At 36.5% G+C, this 23,406-nt stretch overlaps 1 protein-coding gene across 1 annotated transcript; it reads left to right on the top strand.

Moving 5' to 3' along the window:
- Positions 3,819-23,228, top strand: LOC109834568 (LMBR1 domain-containing protein 2 homolog A-like). Its single transcript, XM_020402604.1, has 14 exons — positions 3,819-3,842; positions 4,570-4,646; positions 14,441-14,599; positions 17,367-17,580; positions 17,856-17,942; positions 18,019-18,158; positions 18,368-18,448; positions 18,927-18,991; positions 19,382-19,557; positions 20,620-20,750; positions 20,843-20,927; positions 21,592-21,805; positions 21,903-22,009; positions 22,649-23,228. The coding sequence occupies exons 1-14, from the start codon at positions 3,819-3,821 to the stop codon at positions 23,102-23,104; spliced, it is 2,016 nt and encodes a 671-aa protein (XP_020258193.1). The 3' UTR covers positions 23,105-23,228.

Here is a 23,406-nt window from a genome sequence, read left to right as displayed (position 1 = left end):
TACTTATGCACTTATATATACTTATATAATTGTAATTTTATAATATACATATATAAGTATACTTATAACTACATTATATATCTTTATATTCTTATATCTTAGTATCTATACCATATTAAGAGTGTGTGATGCGACATAAACATGTACCAAAAAAGTTGCAAGTGCACAACCGTGTCAAGTTATAGTATAAAGATATCGATCCCACGAGGAAGATGTTTTGTAGGAGAAAATATAAAATCGGTTCTTATGTTGTGTACGTGACAAATAAGATTGATGAGTGAATATGATTGTGAAGAGATTGAGAGAGTGAAGATGGTGTGTGAATAGGTGCAAAGTGTAAGTGAGAGTGGAATTGACAAAAGAATGAGTATGATCAATAAGGTGAGAAGGAAAAATGAATAAAATCAAGAAAATAAAAAAAATCAAGAATGAAGAACAAAATTCTAGAATAAAAGAAAATGCAAGAAATTAAAGATGGTGGATTCAATTATAGATATAGGTAATCTACAATTGAACCCACTTCTTAGAAAAGGGTGATTCCCTAGAGGGTTCTAGCCTAAAGGCGAATCAAACAAAATAAAAATAAATAAAAAGAAAAACTAAACCCAAGAGGGTTCTAGCCTCAAGGTGAATAGTATAAGAAATTAATAAGTCGACGCCTAACACGCGTTGTCAGTTTAGTCTTTCACCGATTGAAGAAGACATCAGAATTCCAGTATGGGGAATTTTATCCTGAAGCCTAAGAAGAGATAAGTCAGTGCCTAACACGCGTTGTTGGTTAGTCCTTAACCGTAAAAAGAACCAAAGACCATATATTCGATATTGTGGCAGGTTGTTATTTATAACACCATAATCCGTACCTTACACGTGTTGTTCGCGGGAAAAATTGTAGCTTTCATCATTGATTCCATTGTACACTCTTGTAACAGTTTATCGATTACAAAGATCCGGTCTTTTTATAAGATCCGGTTACAACGAAAATCAAATAAATAGAAATGAAAAATTACAACTTTGTTTCCTTGTTTGTCGAACGAATCACGAGCTCTTGTTTTGCGGTCGCTCGCTTTGTGGGTTCTTTGCCTGCGCCGGGGTTGTTTGCCGTGGACCACCGCGCGATCTAGATCCGGTCGGATCTACGCAGTACGACGGGTATTATTCCACGAAGGAAATAATAGCCGGGAGGGATTGATTCACCAAGGAAACAATCGCTCAAGTCTCGGGATCTAAGACCAAGCTTAGATCCGGAGTTCGTACGCGTAGATCTGAGATCCGGTCCTCTCGAACTCCTGCCTTATTTGGCGTTGACGGTCGCCGAGCACCAGATCTGGATGAGCAAGTCCTTGAAGTCCTAAAGTTTGAATCTTGTTAAGTTCTGAGTCTCCAATCCAGCAGGGCTTCGCCTCTCAGATTTCAACCTCTCAAAATGAACCAAGGCCTAGCCTATTTATAGGCACTCAGATCTGTGCCTAGGCACAGATCTGGGCCGGCCACCTCAGGGTGCTCGGCTTTGGGCCCGAGCCACCCTGAGGTGGCTCGGCTGCGCGAGCCACCTCAAGGTGGCTTGGCAATGGCCGAGGCACCTTGAGGTGGCTCGGCCAGCGAGCCACCCCAAGGTGGCTGCGGCTTGGGCCGAGCCACCTTGAGGTGGCTCGGCTTGGCCGAGCCACCTGAAGTTGGCTCGGCTTCGGCCGAGCCCCTCTAGGTGGTGGTTTTTGGTGTTTTCTGGCCTTTGGTTCTGTCCGTGATTTGATTAACTTAGTCTTTGATTTGGTTGATCTGATTTTGGCAGTAATCCGGATCCCGATTAGGCAGTAAATCCGCTTCTGAGTTGGAGTCGCGAACGATCTTGATTCGATCGTCATTTGTCCGAGTATGCCTTGTTGGATGACTCGTTGATTCTTTGACACTTGGCTTGATTCCGAAGCGTATGGATGCATTCCGTCGCTTGATGCGATTCGTTCGATCTCGTCGCCTCGTTGGTTCGTCGGTTTGTGCCGAGCTGAGCAAAAGGGACCTATAAGCAATTTTATATGCCTACAGATACCCCCTCCAAAGTATTTCAGTCTCGTTCTTTTTTATAGAAGAAGTCTGGAATACTTTGGATATGCATGTCCCAACCTTCAGTCTCGTGTAATGGGACTTGGAATGACTTCCGTTCTTGATTCCTTCAATCTTCCAGGTTATTCCGTGCTTTGTCGAATGACTGCTAAGAGTTCCGGTGCTGCATTTATTGTCTGACCGTTGTCGGAAATTTGAACTTGAAGTCAATTCCTGATTTTCGATCTTTAGCTCGTAGAACTGACCATCGATTGCTGGCGTTGAGCCTTATTTGTGACGCGGTTGTCGCGGCGTAGTGTAGTTGAGTTATCCTTAAGAATATTTATAACAATATTCTCCAGGAACTTCTCAAACCAAAAATAGGGAATAGTTTATATCATATACCTTATTGGATGTATTAAGAAACAGTTTATACTCCGTATACTTTTCGGAGTGTTAAGAAGCAGTTTCATACTCGTGTACTTTTCGGAGTGTTAAGAAGCAGTTTATACTCGTGTACTTTTCGGAGTGGTGATTCTTTCATTGCAACGCATTGATAGGCGTTGACCTAGGTTACGCGTTGTCCGCGTTGACCTAGGGTTTTGAACGTCGTACGTTGATTTTTGATGCGCAACGCATTGACTGGCGTTGACCTAGGGTTATACGTTTCCGGCGTTGACCCTGGGGTTTTGACCGTCGTACGTTGACTTTTGATCGCAGGCTAACGCGTATGATGCTGTTGACGCTAAAGGTTTACGCGTTGTCTGGCCGTATGACCTTAGGGTTTTGAACGTCGTATGTTGCTCAGGTCACGAGACCAACTAAAGAAGCGGATGTGTCAGTGACTCTCGTATTTATAGGATTTTTGGCAAATCCCCAGCCATCAACGGGTTTGATGCGCTTTTACCGACTACCGTTTGAGTCGGGCTAGCATGCGGATTGTTTATTGAAGGTTTGCCTGTGTGCCATTTTGTGCCATTTTGTGAAGTAAATCTACGCATTTGAAGGTTAAGATGTTTTGTTTAGGTATTTGATAACTTTTGCTAGTTTCATGATTTTATTTTGAGATTATAGAAGACTTTTTTTGGTGATAGGTTGCTTTCACCTTTCAGTTTCAGTGTAAAATTTTGCTTGTGCTTTTATAAATAAGCAAAAATTGGGCAAAAAACCTGTAGAAATTAGAATGCCTGTGGATTTTCTGCGTTCAATATGGTTAACCTTGCATATTCATTGCGGACAATCCTAGAGTTTTAAATGGGACAGAAAGAAGACTGCGCAATTTTCAACTTCAAGAGGGAGAAATTGTGGAATGTAACTATTGCTCTATGCAATTAGAAATTGAAAACCTTTTGACAAGCAATGCATATTTCCTTGTTGATTATTGAACATAAGATCTTGAGGGCGTCACTTGCGGTAAATCTTTGACATATTGATTTTGTTTTGCTAAAACCCTTGATATATTATTGTTAAAGGAAATGTTAAATGTAAGCATGCGTCATCTGCAAGTACAATTCCTCGAGATTTATGCATCAGAATAAGAGATCTTAATTAACTGAATCAACGGGAGAACTGATGGCATTTCTTTAGGAAGTGTCTGGATTTCTTGAAGAAGCATCTCAGCTGCTTCTTCAACTCGTGGAACAGCAAGCATATAAATCTCGTTTCTGACAGTGGAAAGCTTTGTGCAAAGACTAATGACAGAGTGTTATGCCATAGAGTATATACCATATAGAGCATGTTTTGACTTTGCTTTTATATGGCATGCCAAGCTCGATTGAGAAATGGCGGGAAGCATTTTACCTAAAGTAAAATTGATGTGTTCTGAGCTACTGTTATACTCAAGCGAACTTAATGCTACTTGTGCATGTTTTCAGGCCGCTTTAAGCGGTTGAAAGGAAGAATAGACAAGGGTAATAAACATATATTGAATTCTAATTGGCGAGATTTGAAGTTTAAATTCCTACAAATCCAATGCACTGAAAATAATCGCTTTAGCCAAAGGCTGTATCTTGTGAGTGGTGGACAAACAAGATATATCAGACAATTTAACGCCTAACACAGCAAAGAATAGTGTTTCATTCAATTATCATCACCAAGGCTGAGAGAAAAAGAAATATTTTCTTCATCATAGCACTCTTTTCAGTCTGATTGGTTGTGCTCACTGAATAGAGTTTGCTTGCTATAAAACATGGACGACTCCCCTGCCCCCACCTCCCCACCCCCCCCAAAACAAAAAACAAAAAACAAAAAACAGAAAAACAAAAAAGAAGAAGACAAACCTGATTAAGTTATTTGTTCTATAATGTTGAGATTTCTTCACTGCACTGAAAATGAGAAGGATAGGTAACTTTACGGTTGTGCGCTTTTCCGCCATCATATATTTGTATGGAATTCCCTAACCCTTTTTGTTTCTCACTGCAATAGCTATATGAATTTGCATTCCGTGCTTTTGTTTGATTTATTTTTTTGATAAATTGTGCTCATGTTTCATTCTTAAAACTAACCATTAGCTGTACCTCCATTTCCATGCAGACACTAGTTGGCCATGAAAAGGGGGGTATAGCTTTCTTTTGGAGCTGGTCGTATTGGAGTACTTTTGCATTGACCTGGTATATTTAATCATCCTGATAGCTATGCAAATTTCTCTTATTATGTGGCCTTTGTCTGTAGTTATATCAATCAATGACCATTGGTTATTAAAATACCTTTTTTACCCTATCAGTTTCTTGTCTTATAAAATCTGCAAAATTCGTATGGAAAATGACCATTTGTTTTTGAAAGGGTTTTTTCATAGAAACCACATTTAAAATATGGTCATTCTTGTTGGGAAAATATCAGATACGCTCTGATACCCGTTCTGCGGAATTTGCCCTACCGGATCTTGTGTTAAGCAATGGAAAAAAGAAATCACAACAAAACAAAAAAAACAAGAACAAAGAACACCAAACTTTAACGAGGTTCGGCAACTTGCCTACGTCCTCGGGAGCCACACAAATAATTTCTTTTATATTTAAAGAAGATTACAGAGCTTGTAAAAGAGCGGATCTCAACTTGAGATTTCTCAAAAGAAGAGCCAATAGAAACTATCTGTTGTTCTAAAAGGCGCGAGATTTTATAACAGTAAAATCTCCTCTCTCTTCAATAAACAGCTGCTACAAGAACTCAGATTAAATGAACGAGATTTTCTTCTGAAAATCTCGAGCTCAATAAAATGGCCGCCACCAGGAGTTTAGCGCTTTGAAGAAGGAAAAAAAAAGAAACGGCTGCACCTGCTTCTCGTGCTCATGGATTTCCTTAAATAGGAAAACCCTAGATAACTGCTGGATCCAGGCTAGATCCAACCGACTCAGGCGAGAAAGGGGATTTTCGAGCTTGCCTCATTTCGCCTGGGAGAGCCGCCAACAAAACTCGCCCTCGCTCGATGATTTCGCCTGTCGAAGACACCGCTCGAGTTCGCCTGCGCCCCAACTCCAAACTCGCCAGCAGTTCATTTCCCTCGCCTGTAGCGGTCGATTTCGCCTGCAAGATCACGAGCTCGCGATCTCGCCTGGAGTTCATGGAAAGCTTGTCTGCTCCACCTCGACTTCGCCTGAAGTCGTCGCCGCTGACCTCGTGCTCGCCGGAGCCGACGAGGTTTGGGTCTACACCCAATTTCCAACAATTCTATAGAAACCACATTCGATTTTTAATTTATAAATAGCCACCTTTAAAGCATTTTTTGTTGCAATCAACCACCTAGGCCCACTTTTTATTAAAATTTTTTTACGTAATTGATCTCACCTAACCTCCATTAAAGATCATCTCTCTAATATACTTGGTATTTGGCAACTAATTATAACATAAAAACCGAAAAAACTTGACTTAAAAGTGAGTCCACGTGTTTGATAGCAACAAAAAGTACTTTAAAGGTGGTTTATGTATAATTTGAAGATCAAAGGTGGATTCTATAGAATGACCGTATTTTAAAGATGGTTTCTATGAAAAAACCCTTTCTGAAATTTATACTCCTTAATTTTTCTATCATAACATGGTACGTTTTACTTATGAATATAAGAATTATGGTGTGGGCCTTTTTGTCTTGTAATATTTTTGGGCATGGACTTGAAACCAATTTAATAAAGAATTCATTAAGATTACTGCAAATAGTGAAACTTCAGTAAATTCCTTTATGAAGGTTTCTTGGTTTTCATCTTATAAACTTGAAGTGATTAAGAAAGAATCTACCATTTGCTAATAGTAGCTATATAACTTAACTTTTATTTGGAACATTCAAGTTTTACGTATATCTGAAAAAACGGTTATGTGCATGGGTTTCTTTCTTCTCGCAAGAATCTTCACAAAGATTTTGCACCAAATGAGGATACAAAGTTGCAAAATATTGTAGAAATTTAGTTTATTATTTTATAGATATTTTCTCCAGTTTTGGCTCTTTCCCACATGCAACACCGTTGAGAACTTCCTATGAAGTCAGCATTCCTAGTCTTTCTCCTCTCAAAATCGCCCTGCTTATGGAGGTTTTACCATTATTTCTTCCACAAAAGTGTTAGCTATAGATTACTCCTTTGAGTTTTATTGGATCCCTTATATGTCTTTATAGCACATATCCAATTTGGGACTATTCATCATGGGGTCTTCAACTATGTTTAGAAAGATGTTATGTAAGGTGCTGCCTATCGCTGGCTGGAACCACCCTTCTTTTAGAAAATACTAGAATAATGGCCTGTGCAAATGCACATGAAAAAAAGGGTATTGCAAAGACATGAAATTGGATTTAATACTTCATTTGGAAGATAATTAGTTGGATAAATAGTAAAATATTTTTGAATTCACGATTTGACTAGCGGATTAAATGAACCAATATGGATTCAAGCATATTAGTATTAGCTATTTAGTTTTGTGGGCCCTTACACCCATACAATTACCTGTATGGGTGTAATTTTTTAGTGTTGACGAGTGTAAATTTACATACCAAGTTATAATTGATTTCTTATGTAAGAAATTGTTAGGTAAGGGTTGAAACTAAACCTTGTAATATTCATTCATTGGAATAGAATTATCCACCATGTAACAAGTAAAAATTCATCTGAGCATGGTGAAGCATTTTAGTACCATGGAACTAGTGAACTAAACATAATATACAACTAGAATACTATGGGAATAGAACAGAAGAGAAAAATAGGATTCTTGCAGATGAATCCTAGGGGAATAGAACAACATAGAAGAATATGATGATTCCTGTAGATGACCCCAAACATTTGGGATAAAGTCCTTCTTGTTGTTGTTGTTTTACTATGCTTATCTGCAATTTGGTTCTTGAACTATGTCTGTAGTTTTCTCCTTTACTATATTCTGCTTTTGTGGCATTACAACGGAAACCATGCATTTTGTTTTAGTCATTGCTTAATATTACAGTATGTCCAGTATTCTTGTTTGTTAAATGTATATTTTATTCAATAAGATTACACTTGTACGAACTACGAAGTAATTTGGGGAGCTGGTAGCTTTGATTCCAACACTTTCAAGGACGTACGAGCTTCGAGATAATTTTCTCGGAACGGCGAACTCAAACCGGCGTCGACGACCAACGATCACGTCGGCGTTCTTCAGCTAATTTCAATCTTCAATCTTTCGTTCTCAATTTCTCGTTGATTTTAGGGTTTTTTTTCTGTTTTCTTTTTCTAGTTTTTGTTCTGTGATGGTTTTTTTGGGAGTGGATTTGGGCCGAATCCAAAGGAGTTCGTGGCCCGCAATATTTGGGGAGAGTCTTCAATTTCTTTTGATACGAATTCTTCTGAGCCCAATCAATCTCTTCAAACCCAGGGTGAGTAAACTAGGGTTAAGTTTGTGGAACTGGGAGCAAATTCTGATGAACTAGGTTAAAGTTTACGGTGGGGATCGATCCATCGCAGAGATCTCAAGAGGAGTTGAAGGAAGATATTAATAAAGGGGAATGGGTGAATGTTGTTAAAAGAAAACCTAAACCGCCGCCTCCCCAAAAATCTCTTGCTTCTCCTCGTGTTCTCTCTGCAGAATTCATCAGAAAGAATCAATTGTGTTTCCGTTGTAGAGGATTGAAGCATATGGCGAAAGATTGCAGAGACCCAATTGTCTGTTTCAATTGCTAAGAAACAGGTCATGAAGCAAGAAACTACAGAGCTTTTGACCGCAACAGTGATAGATCTGATAACAGAGGTCGTGGTTTTGGTGGAAGAGGATCCTATGATAGTGGGCGTGGTCCTTTTAGGGGTCGAGGAACTGGAGGACGCTATAATATTGAGGGTAGAGGCAATAGAGGAAGAGCTGGGCAGATCCTTGGTCGTGGGGGGAGATCTGATCATTCTAACCCTTGGCAGTGGCGTAGAGAAAGAACTTCCTCTGCCTTCTCTTCTATAAGAAAGCAAGACTCCTCATCAGAGATTATTCAGCAAAATAAGGGCAAAAGACCACTGGATCCGGTGGATGAGGACATTCTTCAAGAGAATATTGTGCATTTTCAAGATCAAGGACCGAGAGATTATGGAGATTTGGAAGCTGAGTTGAAGATCTCAGCTGATCGTCCTTGTTTTACTACTGCTATCTTAAAATTTGAAGGGGAAGTTAATTCTAGTTTTCAGAAGTTTAGAAACTTTGCTATAGTTTCTTTTGTTGAAAGAGGTAATATTTTCCTTGAAAGATTAGAATTGGATCTGGGAGCTTATTTTCCTATGAATAAGCATTGTGATGTGAGACTGTTTACTAATGGAGAAGTTTTGGTTAAAATACAGCCATGAGAACAAATGGATGATCTGATAAGAATGGGGGTGATTAACTTGAGATCGTGTAAATTTAAATTCAGAAGATGGAGTGCTTAGGAAGGAAATGTGGTAGAAAAAAGAAAATCATATGTGTGGATTAAAATGAAAAATGTTCCACCTCATCTGTGGAATAAAGAATCTTTTGATTTGATGGTTAAGCCTTTTGCTGATCTTGTTGAATTGGATTCATTAACCAATGTCTGTACTGAGTTTGTGGATGCTGTGATGCTGGTTTGTTACTTAGAATATATAGATATTCCTATAATTCTGAAGATTGTTGTTGGAAAGAATCAATATAACATTGAGGTTTCTATTATGTCTATTATGGGTGAATTACATGAAGGGGAAAAGAAAAAACAGAAGGTGGACCAATTGGATGATACCAACCAAAGCTCTTATCAGGATAAATGGTTTAAAAGAAGGAAGGATAGTGGAATTGGTTCTTCTTCTTTGAAAGGGTCTGAGACCACTTCATGGAATGTTAAGCAAGATTTGAGGAATAATCCATGGAACTCTCTTGCTGTCAGGTTATGGTCTAATGCAAAAGTTTTCTATCAGAATAAAAAATCTGAGTGGGGAACTTGGGAAGAGAATATATCAAAAGATATTGATGTGGAGCAACAACTAGAACATGTGTTAACTGATGTGGAAGATTATTTTGAACAGCTTATTGACTTGGGGGTTGAACAACAGCCAGAACAGATAAAGATGAATGATATTTTAGTTCTTCCTGATCAAATAATGGACTGTGGTGAGGGCAATGATGAAGAAGCTGAAAATAATTCTCAAATTGAAAAAGAATCTAATATGGTTCTTACCAGGGAGGATATGCCAGACCACAAAGGGGGAGAGACTCCTATTAATGAAGAAATTATTGCTAAGAGTGATAATAGTGAGTCTGATAAATGGTTAATTCTTCCAAAGCACTTCAACAATGATAAAATTTCAGAGAAGGAAGAAGATATACCTATTATTCAACCTCTGAACTCCTTGCCACCCACAAAATATGAAGCTGTTCCTAATGTCACTTTTGTTAGGAGATGTTCAAGATTTGTGGATATGGAACCCATGTCTGCATTGGATAGGGCTACTTCCAGAGCTGCAATGAAAAATATCATAAAGAACACTCCAGGTGCCTCTTCTAGTGGATCAGGTGAAAATTCCTCTTCTTTGGGCTCTAATTTTGTTCCAATTCTATTTGATGCTTGTTCTAATAAGCAGTTACAAAATTATCTCTTCTTTGGGCTCTAATTTTGTTCCAATTCTATTTGATGCTTGTTCTAATAAGCAGTTACAAAATTATGCTTCTAAATGTTTTGTTCCAATTCTATTTGATGCTTGTTCTAATAAGCAGTTACAAAATTATGCTTCTAAATGTGCTATCATTCTTTAGCCTCAAGGGAGTTTTGATCCCCTTAAAAAAGTGAGGCAGATGGAACAGGAGAGAGCTACTTTTGAGTAGGCTCCAGTTTTTGATTTTGAGGAGTTTGTTTTTGTTGTCTATGTTAGTTACATGGAATGTAAGAGGATTGGGTTTGAGCTCAAAAAGATTTTGAGTTAAAGATTTTTGTCAAATGAATAAATTTGAAATAATATGTTTGCAAGAGACAAAATTGAGTTGTTATTCTGACAATATTATTAAAAGTCTGGGAGGTAACATGTATGATTGGGCTTTTGTACCTTCTATTGGGGCTTCTGGTGGAATTATGGTTGGTTGGAATAACAATGTTTGGAAGAAAATACAAGAATTTGCTGGTAAATATGTTATGTCTGTTATGTTAAAAAATAAGAAAAATGGCTTTATATGGACAATTTCCTATGTATATGGTCCTCATTGTAATAAGGAGAGAGTTCTTTTTTGACAAGAACTCAGAGATGTTAAGAATTCTTTTTCAGGACCTTGGGTTGTGGTGGGTGATTTTAATGTCACTATTAATTCTGCAGAGAGAAAAGGGAAAACTAATCACAGAAAAGATATGGAAGAATTTAAAGAAGTGATTAATGAGTTGGAATTAATAGATAGTCCTCTTCATAGAAGAAAGTTTACCTGGACAAATAAAAGAAGATCTCCTTCTATGGCTAGACTTGACATAGTTTTCTTTAACTCTGAATGGGAAGATTTTTTTCCTTTCTCTAGACAACAAGGTCTTAGTAGCCAGTTATCAGACCATGCTCCTATTAGCTTTGACTGTGGGGAAAATCAACAGCAAGTTAAAATTTTTAGATTTAAAAAATTTTGGTTACAGTCTGATGATTTTATGAAAAGTGTACCTATATGGTGGAACTGTGCTCCTAAGAGTGAATCTGCTGCTAAAAACATTGTTGGTAAACTAAGATTTATGAGAAAATGTATCAAGCAATGGGTACATTCAAATTTTTATAGTGTTAAACAAAAAAAGAAAGATCTGTTGGACAGCTTGTTAGAATGGGAAGTTATAGAGGAGAATAGAGATTTAGAGGATGATGAAGTAATTAAAAAAAATGATATTATCATTCAATTAAATGAGATCCTTCTTCAAGAGGAGCAAATGTGGAAACAAAGATCAAAAACTCATTGGCTTAAAGGAGATAATAATACTGTATTTTTTCATAAAATTGCCAATGGTAGGAAAAGGAATAATTTGATTTCTTCCATCACACATAATGATGTTGAAGTAAGTTCTGAGTTTGGTATAGCTCAGATTTTTTCAGAACATTACAATCAGATATTTGGTCAAAATGTGCCTCATAGATGTCAGCTAGATTGGAATGGTTTATTCCCTTTTATTGATTGGGGTCCTAGTGATATTGAAATTCCTTTTCCTGAAGAAGAAATTCATAAAGCCATTTTTGATATGAATGGTGATAAATCCCCTGATCCTGATGGTTTTCCTGCTTTGTTTTTCCAAGTCTTTTGGGAGACTGTGAAAATGGATATTATGAGACTTTTTGAGGAATTTTATGAAGGCAAATTGGAGATCAACAAAATTAATTATGCACATATTGTTCTTATTCCAAAGAAAAATGAGGCTATTACTGTTAATGATTTCAGACCTATCAGCCTTCTTAATGTGATTTACAAAATTATTACCAAAGTTTTGACAAACAGATTAAATCCTAAGCTTGAGTGACTTATTGATTCAGTTCAATCTGGTTTTATTAAGAACAGATTTCTACTTGATGGTGTAGCTGCAGCTCAAGAGATTATTCATGATTGTTTTCAAAACAATAAAAAAGGAGGAATTCTTTTAAAATTAGACTTTTCAAAAGCCTATGATATGTTAGACTGGGACTTTATTTTGGAGGTCTTAAAGGCTAAAAACTTTGGTGAGAAATGGATTAATTGGGTGAATATGTGCTTAAAAGGAGGCATGTCTGCCATTAATATCAATGGTAAACCTGGAAGTTGGATTATGTCTAAAAGATGTGTTCGTCAAGGAGACCCTTTGTCATCACTTCTTTTTGTGTTGGCGGCTGATTCTTTTACCAGAATGTTGTCATTAGCAATTAACTCTTATCTTATTGAAGGCTTAGGCCCTGTTAACATGAGTCATAAAATTGTTTGTTTACAGTATGCAGATGATACATTGATCTTTTGCAAAAATAAAAGAGAACAATTAATAGTGTTGAAACTGATTTTGTATTGCTTTGAGTTGGCATCTGGTTTAAAGATTAATTTCAATAAGAGTGTTCTTATTACTCTTGAGAATAATGAATCTTTACAACATAATTTGGCTATTATGTTGAATTGTAAAAGTAAAAATTTTCCTATTACCTATCTTGGAGTGCCTTTAAGGCCTGGTAAGTTGAAAAAAATGACTGGTTCCCTTTGATTGAGAAGATTGAAAGGAGATTATCTTTGTGGAAAGGCAGATCTCTATCTAGAGGGGGTAGACTAGTTTTAGTTAACTCAGTTCTATCTTCTATGCCAATTTTTTGGCTATCTTTTTTTCTTTTTTCTTCATGGATTATTGATAAAATTGATAAAATGAGGAGAAAATTTTTATGGATTGGGTACTTGGACAACAAAAAATGCACTAATTTGGTGAAATGGGAGGAGATATGTAGACCTAGACATTGTGATGGTTTAGGTATAATAAATTTGAGAATCATGAATAAAGCTCTTTTAGGAAAATGGTTTTGGAAATGGTTTGATGGAAAGCCTGGCATTTGGAAACAAATTAGGTTTTACAAATATTTTGAAAAGAGAAGCTGGACAGAATACATTCATTCTGGGAGAACTCTTCTATCATACTTTTGGAGGAATTTTAGTGCTAATATTGAAAGTTTTGTTTGCAGCTCTCAGGTGGAAGTTGGAAATGAAAATCATACTTTATTTTGGCTGGACAAATGGTTGCTCTCAGGTGGAAGTTGGAAATGAAAATCATACTTTATTTTGGCTGGACAAATGGTTAGACTCATTTACTCTGTCATCTTTATTTCCATCCTTATTTGCTATAACTTTGTATCCTTTTGCTGCTATTAATAGCATGTTAAAAAAAGAGAATAATATGTGGAGATGGAATATTCAGTTTAAGAAGCAGTTAGTTGGGGTTCTTATTCCCCAATATTGTTCTATGATGAGATTAATAAACTCCATCTGTTTAGAGCAAAAGGAGGATAAAAGGAAATAGCTTTGGGAGACAAAAGGGAGTTTCACAGTGAAACCTTTCTATCAAGTTTTAATTGATGGGGGTGTAAGATATGATTGTGCAAATTTATGGCAGCTTCTCATCCCTTTAAAAGTGAAAGTTCTAGTTTGGTTGGCTCTTAGACAAAGCTTAAATGCAAAAGATGTTCTAGAAAAGAAAGGAGTCTTTTTGGATAAAACTTGCTGTTTATGTTCTAAATTGGAGGAGAATCATACACATCTTTTCATCAAATGTGAGTTTGTTTACTCAGTATGGAGATCAATTCAATTCAAATTGGAGACTGAGGAAAATTTTAGTTTAGATTCTTTGAAAGAAATTAGGCTTAATTGGAAAACTAGTGATGTTGAGAACTGTAAATTGAAAAGGGATGTGATCATTTGTTCTTTGGTTTGGTGCATATGGCAGGAACGTAATGATAGAATCTTTTCAAATAAAAGGAAGAAGTCCCTTGAGCTTTTGAACAAAATTATGACCTTCGCAACATTTTGGCTAGGTTCTGAAAAAGCTTCTGCTCGAGCTGCTAGACTACAGGAGAGGCGGAGAAAGAGGAATGCTGATAGATTCCATGCTGCTGGAGCGGTTAGAAGTGAAGACAGAGATGTGGAGAGTATGGTGATTCAGTTAGAATGTGATACAAAAGGTGCAGTTGTGATGTTTTTTGTTTTCTAAACTTAAAAACTCTGTTACAATGTGAACTGCTCTTCTTTTGGTCTTTGTTAGATCTTTTTTTGATCTTCCCTCTGTTGAGTATGTACAGAGGGGTGGTGCGTTTTTTTCTTTGTATGTAGTTTCTGTTATGGACTATAATACTCACTATTGGTTGGGGGTGTGTATTTCTATGTAACAACCACTTTTGATTAATTTAGCTGGCTGGATTACCTTTGTGGTAATCCATCCTTTTTCTCAAAAAAAATGTATATTTTATTTGATACTCATTAATGCATATATCCTCATATTGAAGTTATGCTTATCACTCAGGGCTGTGGTTCCCACTATTCAGGGTTATGAAGATGCTGGAGATTTCACGATGACTGAAAGACTAAAAACTAGCATGCGATATAACTTATTCTTTTACACGTGTGTGGGTTCGATTGGCCTTCTTGGGCTTATTCTGCTTGTCATTATGCATGGAAACTGGTCTGTCTCTTATCTCTTCACAAAAACGTCCTTTTTGTTACTTTTCCTTTTAATTCACGCGAAACTGCTAATGTATCATGAGTTAGGAATTTAGATGTTGTGCCTTATTGTCTTTCTTCGTTGCATTCACTACTAAGATATTTGTGGTTGGCAGCATAGAAGGTGAGAAAAGATGTTTGTCTTTCTTCGTTGCATTCACTACTAAGATATTTGTGGTTGGCAGCATAGAAGGTGAGAAAAGATGTGGGCCTGAAAAAGAACGGAAAAAAGAATCCAGCATTTGTCATTGTGGGAGGGTTTTCAATGATTTAGTAAAGAAATGTACCTAGAATTTTCTCGCAAAGAAACATGTTTTCCTGCTCTAAGTTTCTTCGAAACCAAATATATCCTGAAAACCTGCAATCACTTATAATGTTTCTCTTAGCATTTACTGTGTTCTAAAACATTCCTCTTGTCATGAAAGCTTATGCACTCACTTATAATGTTTCTCTTAGCATTTACTGTGTTCTAAAACATTCCTCTTGTCATGAAAGCTTATGCACTTTGGAACAAATGCGTACACCAAATTTACTGTGTTCTAAAACATTCCTCTTGTCATGAAAGCTTATGCACTTTGGAACAAATGCGTACACCAAAAAATATATGAAAGGAAGTTTCAACCTTCTAATCAAGTTGCTCTCTTCACTTTTTCCAAGTTAATGATCTGATCTTCCTTATTGCAATTTACACAATGCCCTTATGCCTTCATTACAAATGTCTGCTAATGCTACTTTTACAATGTCCAGGCCAATCAAGATGGTGGAAGGATCAGTGCAAATTGGCCTACAACAGTGTTATTCATGTCTTATGGAAGTCTTAGGATATCATTTTTGGACAATCAGAAATTAGGGCAGAAGCTTCCCATATAGTGACTATAAGTGTACTGCAAGTTTTCTAAATAAGATCCACAATTTTCAATGCTGGAGCCTGGAGTTGGAGCATGGACAAAACATGAGATTAGGAAAATGAGTTTCAGTGCTAATGATTTTATGAGTCAAACTTGTCCTTGCCCTTTTAATTTGGTTCCCATGTTCTCTTCCTCATTTTACATCATGCTATTGTTTACTCTATGTTAGAATATAAAAGTATAACCCTTAACCTTCACCACAACTTTGGAGTTTTGTGTGGTGGCCGGTCCTTTAGCATAACATGGTATCAGAACAACCCAGGTCCAAACCCTATATGCCACAAAGTTAAAGCGGATTTTCTAAAAATCGACACCTCTGCGTGGATCTAAATTTTTGCCTATAAAAGGGGCTACAACCTATGTGGGCACGTTAGAATACAAAAATATAACCCTCAACTCTCACCACAACTTGCAGAGTTTTGGTGTAGTGGTAGGGTCTTTTAACAATCTACAAATCCACACTTGTGCATAACACCTAATTGGGAAGCAAAGGAGAAAAATACATTACTAGCACATGGTTTAGGCAAGTTTTACTAATCTATAATCTATTTACATACGTGGGATGCAAGTGTGACACTGTCTGAACACAGCGTTACGGCAGGTTTTGAAATTCTATGGCATACGAGTATGGCATGGATGCAACAGTGTCCTTTCAATCTACAAAATCCGCACCTGTGCATAACACCTAAATGGGAAGCAAAGGAGAAAAAGACATTACTAACACATGGTTTAGGCAAGTTTTACTAATCTATAATCTATTTACTTACGTGGGATGCAAGTGTGACACTGTCTGAACACAGCGTTATGACAGATTTGGAATTCTATGGCATATGAGTATGGCATGGATACAACAAGTGACTATATAAGTATAATTAGGTATATATATTGGTGTGGGTTTGTGTGGGCACTTTGTTGTACTTAGTTTATGGACAACCTAGTTTATCTATTTATTCCTGCAATATTTGTACCTCTCTGGCAAAAGGCGAAATATTTGCTGATGTTTTTGTCTCTGATTCCCAAATTTCATTCCTCAATATGTATTTCCTACTAGTGTTTACTTTATTCGTAATAAACAATTTATGTACATAACACACATTCCCTGCTGGAATCCTCTGGCATGTGATAATTCTTCTAACTCAAAGCATCAGCGCAATTAGCTTTGTTGCCTTGAACATAGATGTGATTCTCTATGCCTTTTCCAGCCTCAGCAAGTATCTTCTGTGTTATAGTTTACACATGTTATTTTTAATTGTAGGAATGCTTGATTAGGTGCTGCTATAATTTCTTTTCCAATCAATTTTCTAAGATAAATGCTCCCATAGTTGACAATGGTGAATCCTGGTGACTTGAGCAACTTTTACCCAGTTTTCTTGTACTTTATTGTTATCATATTTCTGTCATTTGAAACATTTAGATGGGACTATTACCCATTTCTTCTGTTATATTTCTTAATATATTAACGGTTAGACAGCGACAAAAGACACTAACAGGATCTGAACTTTGTGGCATCCTCTGATTTGAACTAGTAAACTTGCATTTAGACCATCATAGAAGTAGTCAATAATTAGTCATGATTTTTCAGATACTGCAACGTGGATTATAAAGTGCTAAGATAATTTACAAGAGTAAAAAATTAAAAAATAAAATAAAATCTCACTAAATGTTTGCTGTGTTTTAAGAGAACATTTAAAGAAATTTTAATTTATTAGAAATTTCTTTGTTAACTTTGAGAATTTATTATAGTTTTCTAAACATTTGCTAAGGATGACATTTAAGACCATGTTATCCAATGTTAATTTCTTAAAACTGTCTTATTGATAGGAGCGGTGGTATTGTGGGCTTTGCCATGGCCTGTTCAAATACCTTTGGGCTTGTAACTGGTGCATTTCTTCTTGGCTTTGGTCTGAGTGAAATACCAAAGAGCATCTGGAGGAATGCAGATTGGAGTAACCGCCAAAAAGTTCTCTCCCATAGGGTTGCAAAAATGGCTGTGAACCTTGATGATGCTCATCAGGAATTTTCAAATGTGATTGTGGTAATTGTATAACTCTATCTAATTATTTAAATGTTTCTCGTATTGCTTTTCTTTTTATGTTTCTATCGTATTCAATATGAAGTCGGTCATATCTAATTAGTTATGGTAAATGTATAACCCTATGATCTATCTACTTATTTGAAATATTTGCGGGCTATCCTAGTCCACCCAGCGGCTGTGGGAGACAGTACTTGTGATTTCTTCCAGCTCTTTATAAAAAAATTATCAGCGATATTTAGATATGCTCATGTGTTTGACAACAGTCATATTGTCAGATTGCACAAGCAACATCAAAGCAAATATCCAAGCGTGACTTTTTAAGACAATACATGGATGTCATTGACAGGATGCTGCTTCAAATGGTATTTTAATGTCATTTTCAAATTTTATTAAGTTGTAACTCATAAAAATATTAATTGATATGTTTACATTCTTCAGATACGGGAAGATCCTTCTTTTAAGCCATCTGGCGGTATGTTTGGAGAGAATGATATGGATTATGATACCGATGACAAAACGATGGCTGCACTTAGGCGGCGGCTTAGAAAAGCTCAAGAGGAGTATTACAGATACAGGAGGTACAATTTTATGGTGCACTTCAAATACGCGTGGGTCATTAAAGTATATACTAGGTGCAGATTTGGAAGGACTACTGCATATTTCTACACTTGAGACTAGAGAGAATCTGAATTTTCTCTTCCATGTGCTTGATGTGCTTAAAACAATATCGTAAGCTTTTTGTATCCATTCAAATTGATCCTGACTGGTTTATCTCAACCTCTTGTAGTGAATACGTTGCCTCTGTCATGGAGGCCCTTGAGCTGGAAGATACAGTGAAGAATTATGAACTTCGCAACGCTACTGAATGGTATGATGTCTTCTAGTTATGATGCCTGTGCACCTTTCTTAACACAGTGAGTTAGAGGATATAATAATATTATGATACAAGAACAATTTTTTTCTCTAATTATCTTTTTCCCCCTAATCATGTCGCACTAATGTTTTCTTCTGTATGTCCTCTTTGTTACGTCCCTCTCTTAGTTAGCTATGATCAGATCTGAGATGAAACTTTGACATGGCTATACACAGAGTCAATCACAATTTCCAAATAAACTATCTGCTAGAACCAATAGTTCAGGCATCCCAACTCTTGAAACCTAAATGAATATCTGAAGAGGTCATATTGATTAGAATGAAGCAGCATGAATCTTATAATGTTACCTTCTATCCCACCCAATGAGAGAAACAATTTCATCTTGTTGGATATCACAAGTTTGTGAGCAATGTGTGCATGTCTGTTATGATGATTTATCTGGCATTATGTTTAAATGTTGCTATCATTGCAGGAGATACGTTTCAAGTTTAAGAGGAAGACATGCTGGCAAGTTTGGGTCCTTTCTTGATACAATAGGTACCCAGTCCAAGTTATATCTCACCTTTAGACAGGAAAATATAAACCACTCGAGGTTTGCTATGATGGTTACTCATAGAACAGGCTTCATTTCTGAGTAATGCATAAACTAGCTACTTCTGTCTTTAACAGTTATTTTCTTGAGACAATATGTACTGGTTCAATCTGTATTTCACCATTAAATGAAGAAAATTATAGACTGCGCTCTTTCGTTCGGCTGCAATTCCTACTTCCTTAGGTGGGATGCAATTCATACTTAAAGAATAGTAGCTTTTAGTTTTGAGTATCCTTAAATACCATCTCTAGTCTCAAGTAGATGGTAAATACACTGATTTCCAAAGATGTAATCTACTTTGCTGATTTTGAAATCGAGACTGTTGGATCTTTCAGAGCTGGTTTGGCGTTGCATACTAAGGAAGCAACTGGAGAAACTCTTAGCTGTAGTGCTTGGTTGCATGTCAGCTGCTATTCTCTTGGCCGAGGCTACAATTTTGCCAAGTGGAGTTGATCTATCTTTTTTCTCCATTCTTATAAACGCAGTGGGTAAACAGGAGATGGTGGGACAGGTAAATTTTCGGAAGCATAATTTCTTTTTGTGCATATGTTATAAAACTTTCCATGTTTATATCATGACTAATGGTGGTTAGGGATGAAAATTTTCCATCAGATAGTCCCATGTATGCCAGATTATTTTTCTTACTTGCAATCTTGGATAAACTCTTGTTATTAGTTAGTGTGTCATCGGATTATGACTGTACCTGCTGTGTGTAAATTGCTCAAAAATCCACCTTATCAGGCATTCTAGGCTTCTATTCTGTAGGTTCCAAATTTTAGTTATGACAGGTAAGTATTTTATCATTCCCTATAGGTTAGTGGAACTTTGTTCTGCCTACTCCAATTTGTGAGGCGATAAATGTTGTGTCTTTTAGATACTTACATTGTATTAACACATTCTTTTTGTTATATGTAGCACATATTGTTCAGCATCTGTTTGACACATTATGGAAGTTTTATCCTGTTCTATCCTACTATTGAGCTTAGACAACATGTACAGCATCTGTTTGACACATTATGGAAGTTTTATCCTGTTCTATCCTACTATTGAGCTTAGACAACATGTACACTGATTTACATTTTATTATTTCATAGAATATCCTGTTCTATCCTACTATTGAGCTTAGACAACATGTACACTGATTTACATTTTATTATTTCATAGAATGATTTAAGGATTGGAAGGATGGATGTGACACTTAAGCTTACAGTTCATCAAGTGTGTATATTCTTTTGCAAATGAAAAGGCTTCAGTCTTCTCATAATGTCTCGTTGTCATCCTAGATTTGTTGGCCTGATTTAAGTTGATGTCTATGCTTTCACCAAAATCTAATTTGACAAAAGTAAGCATCCGCCATATCCTTGTAGGATCAGATAGTGTTGTTCATTCTGAAATTACATTTCATGCTTCCTCAACTTTATCAACTTCATCGACTCCAAAAAATTTACAGTATCTACTATTAGAAAATGCATCATATATCTGCCTGAGCTCCAGCTTTACCCATATCAACTAATAAGTTTAGAAATCTTGCTTACGTTTTTTTCTCTCTCAATGATTGTGGCATGTTTTGCAGATAGCAGCATTTGTTCCTCTGATGTACATGTGCATCTGCACATACTATTCCTTGTTCAAGATTGGGATGCTGATGTTCTATTCATTAACACCACGACAGACAAACTCAGTCCGCTTGCTTATGATTTGTTCGTAAGTTTCTTCACCGAAGTTATTTCATACTATATCCTTTATGAATTATACAGAATCTCACCATTATGGCAAAAATTAAATATCTTTTCCAGAATGGTCGCGAGATATGCACCTCCAATTTCTTATAACTTTCTTAACCTCATACGTCTTCGAGGCACCAAAACTGTTTTTGAAAAGGTAACTACTCATTTTAATATGAATACCTGTTTAGAAGTTTACCCCTACTAATATGGTGCTCCTAACTGTGTGTGCATCATCTTAATGAAGTAAACAGACTATTGATTTGAAGGATTGCAAGAATGTCATGCTTCGTGATTGATTGTAGCAGTAAACATACAGTTTTTCCCATATAAAGAGACAATTCTCATAGTCCTACTAAGAATTATGCCTGATCTTCTAACTAAAAAAAAAATCTTGTACCAGGAAAAATCAACCTACTGACAGTACAATCATTATTGAGACTCTAGTTGCATCTTGAAAAGGTTAGCATTGAGGTTACTCAACTGGGCATACTTTTTGAGGGAAAGATTGAAATTAAAGTAAAGTGATATATCTGAATTGCTTTCGTATGCACATTTTATTCGAAGTAATTAGATTTTCAGAATTATCATGTCCAATAAACGGAATAGCACAGCCAATCAATACTGAATAAACTTCTTCCCATGTATTGGTCATGCTACAAGCTAGACCTTCAAAATTACCTTTCCTTCATTACAAGATTCCGACTGACATGTAAGTCGAAGGAATACTAACATATATACCAGAAAGGATATATCTTAGCTTTTAATAACTTGTTACTTGTCATAATCAAATCATCTCGCCTTTGGATACTGTTATGCAGAGAATGGGAAATATTGACGATGCTGTCCCTTTCTTTGGAAAAGGATTCAACAAAATCTATCCACTTATCATGGTTATCTACACCTTACTGGTTGCATGTAATTTCTTTGACCACGTAATTGATTATTTCGGTAGATGGATAAAGATCAAGTTCCAAAATGAGGAGGAGGATATGGACGGTTATGATCCATCAGGTGTAATTATCCTGCAGAAAGGCAAGTGCCCATTCAGTGAGAGTTGCAAGGTACCTATTTTCATGGTACATAGACTGATAAGAACTCAGGAGGTAATAGGTTTTTATTCTGTCGCCAGAGAGGTCTTGGCTTGAACAGGGACATAAAGTTGGTGAGCTAATCATACCATTGGCAAGGATCTTCTACAGTACGAATGAGGATGTTGAGTCTGCCAGTGAACTACCGGTATGTTAATCACCTTGGTACATTTAAATATAGAATTTGTGTTCATCGAGTTAGTTCCCATTTCAGTTCAGTATAATTATGTTGAATATGTAATGATATCTTCGATTTAGCTTGTTTATATCTTTTGGACAGTTGAATCAACTGTTTGCTTCCGTAGGGATTTACTACCTTAATATTTGCATTTAAAGATTGATCAGAATCCTTAGAAAAACATTCTGACAAAAGGAAGGAATATAATTAGTTTGCCAATTTATTTGATAGTAAAAAGATTGAAAAACATACACATTGAGGGCCGAAATGAATTGGGTGAGGTCATATTCCAACCAAATTAAGTTCACCACCCTGTTTTTGTACCTTACACATCAAATGGGTGACTGTGGAACAAAGTCTAAATCTTGAAGGGACGGTTCAACTCTTTGTGAGCTGGTATAAACTTACACAAGTTTGAAATCAAGCCAAGGAGCTTCATGAAAACTAGGAGTAATCCTAGAAAATATATTCAGTCTTCAGGTTTTGCTATAAAGAATTGCGTCAGGACTCAGGACACAATGTAGTCCAAGAAGTAATTTTGTTTCTCATGTGGAACTTGCATTTTACTCTTATGGGTGGTCAAACTCTTATGTGATACAATTCATTCAGGAAGAGGATAAGCAAAAAGTTGCAGCTGATATTCCATCCAAGGAAGTTCGCAAAGGGAGTCAACCAGTGGCCCCAAAAGAACAAGAAACCGTTACAAATAAACCACCAAGACTAGAATCTAAAGAGAAGTCAAAATCTCATGATTCACTCTTATTACTCGATGAAGTAAATGCACAGATGCAGTCCAGAAACTCAGGTGCAGGTCCATCAATGCGAGGGGTATCTGATGCTTGGGTATCAATGAAGAATGGCTTCCAGAAGTTCAAGATCAAAATCGAGCAGAAGAGGTTTGTTCCGCTGCCTAAAGATCAAGAAACTTTGCCTCGTACTGCCTCCTCTTCTGAGCTACTTGATGATATCTTTGAGAAACTGAAACAAAAGCCAACAAGGAGTCCTGCAGTTGGGTTGGATTTTGATGATCGGGATAATGATATTCTTCCGAAGGCAGCTAGATAATATTGTTCGATACATGTACAGACTCGAGCAACATATTTTCTGTAGATACCCTGGGTACTGATAGATATGTAAACGTACATTGCAGATATATTTTGAGTTTATATTCGCAAAGTGAAGATTGGCATGATGGCTACGTAGGATGTCAGGATTTTTCTCTATGTCCTGATGGTTGTGATTGATATATTCATCCTGTTTGAGATTTTCTGTTGTTAAATATATATATTAATCATCAAGCTATATCAATGCTCTTTTTTTTAAAGTAACTTGATCTCTCTATTCAGGAAAAAAGAGTAAAAAAAAAA

The sequence above is a fragment of the Asparagus officinalis genome, chromosome 3 (assembly GCF_001876935.1).
Source record: "Asparagus officinalis chromosome 3, Aspof.V1, whole genome shotgun sequence".
NCBI lineage: Eukaryota > Viridiplantae > Streptophyta > Magnoliopsida > Asparagales > Asparagaceae > Asparagus > Asparagus officinalis.
Note: the sequence above shows the minus strand (reverse complement) of the source record. Positions and strands in the feature narration are given on the sequence as shown.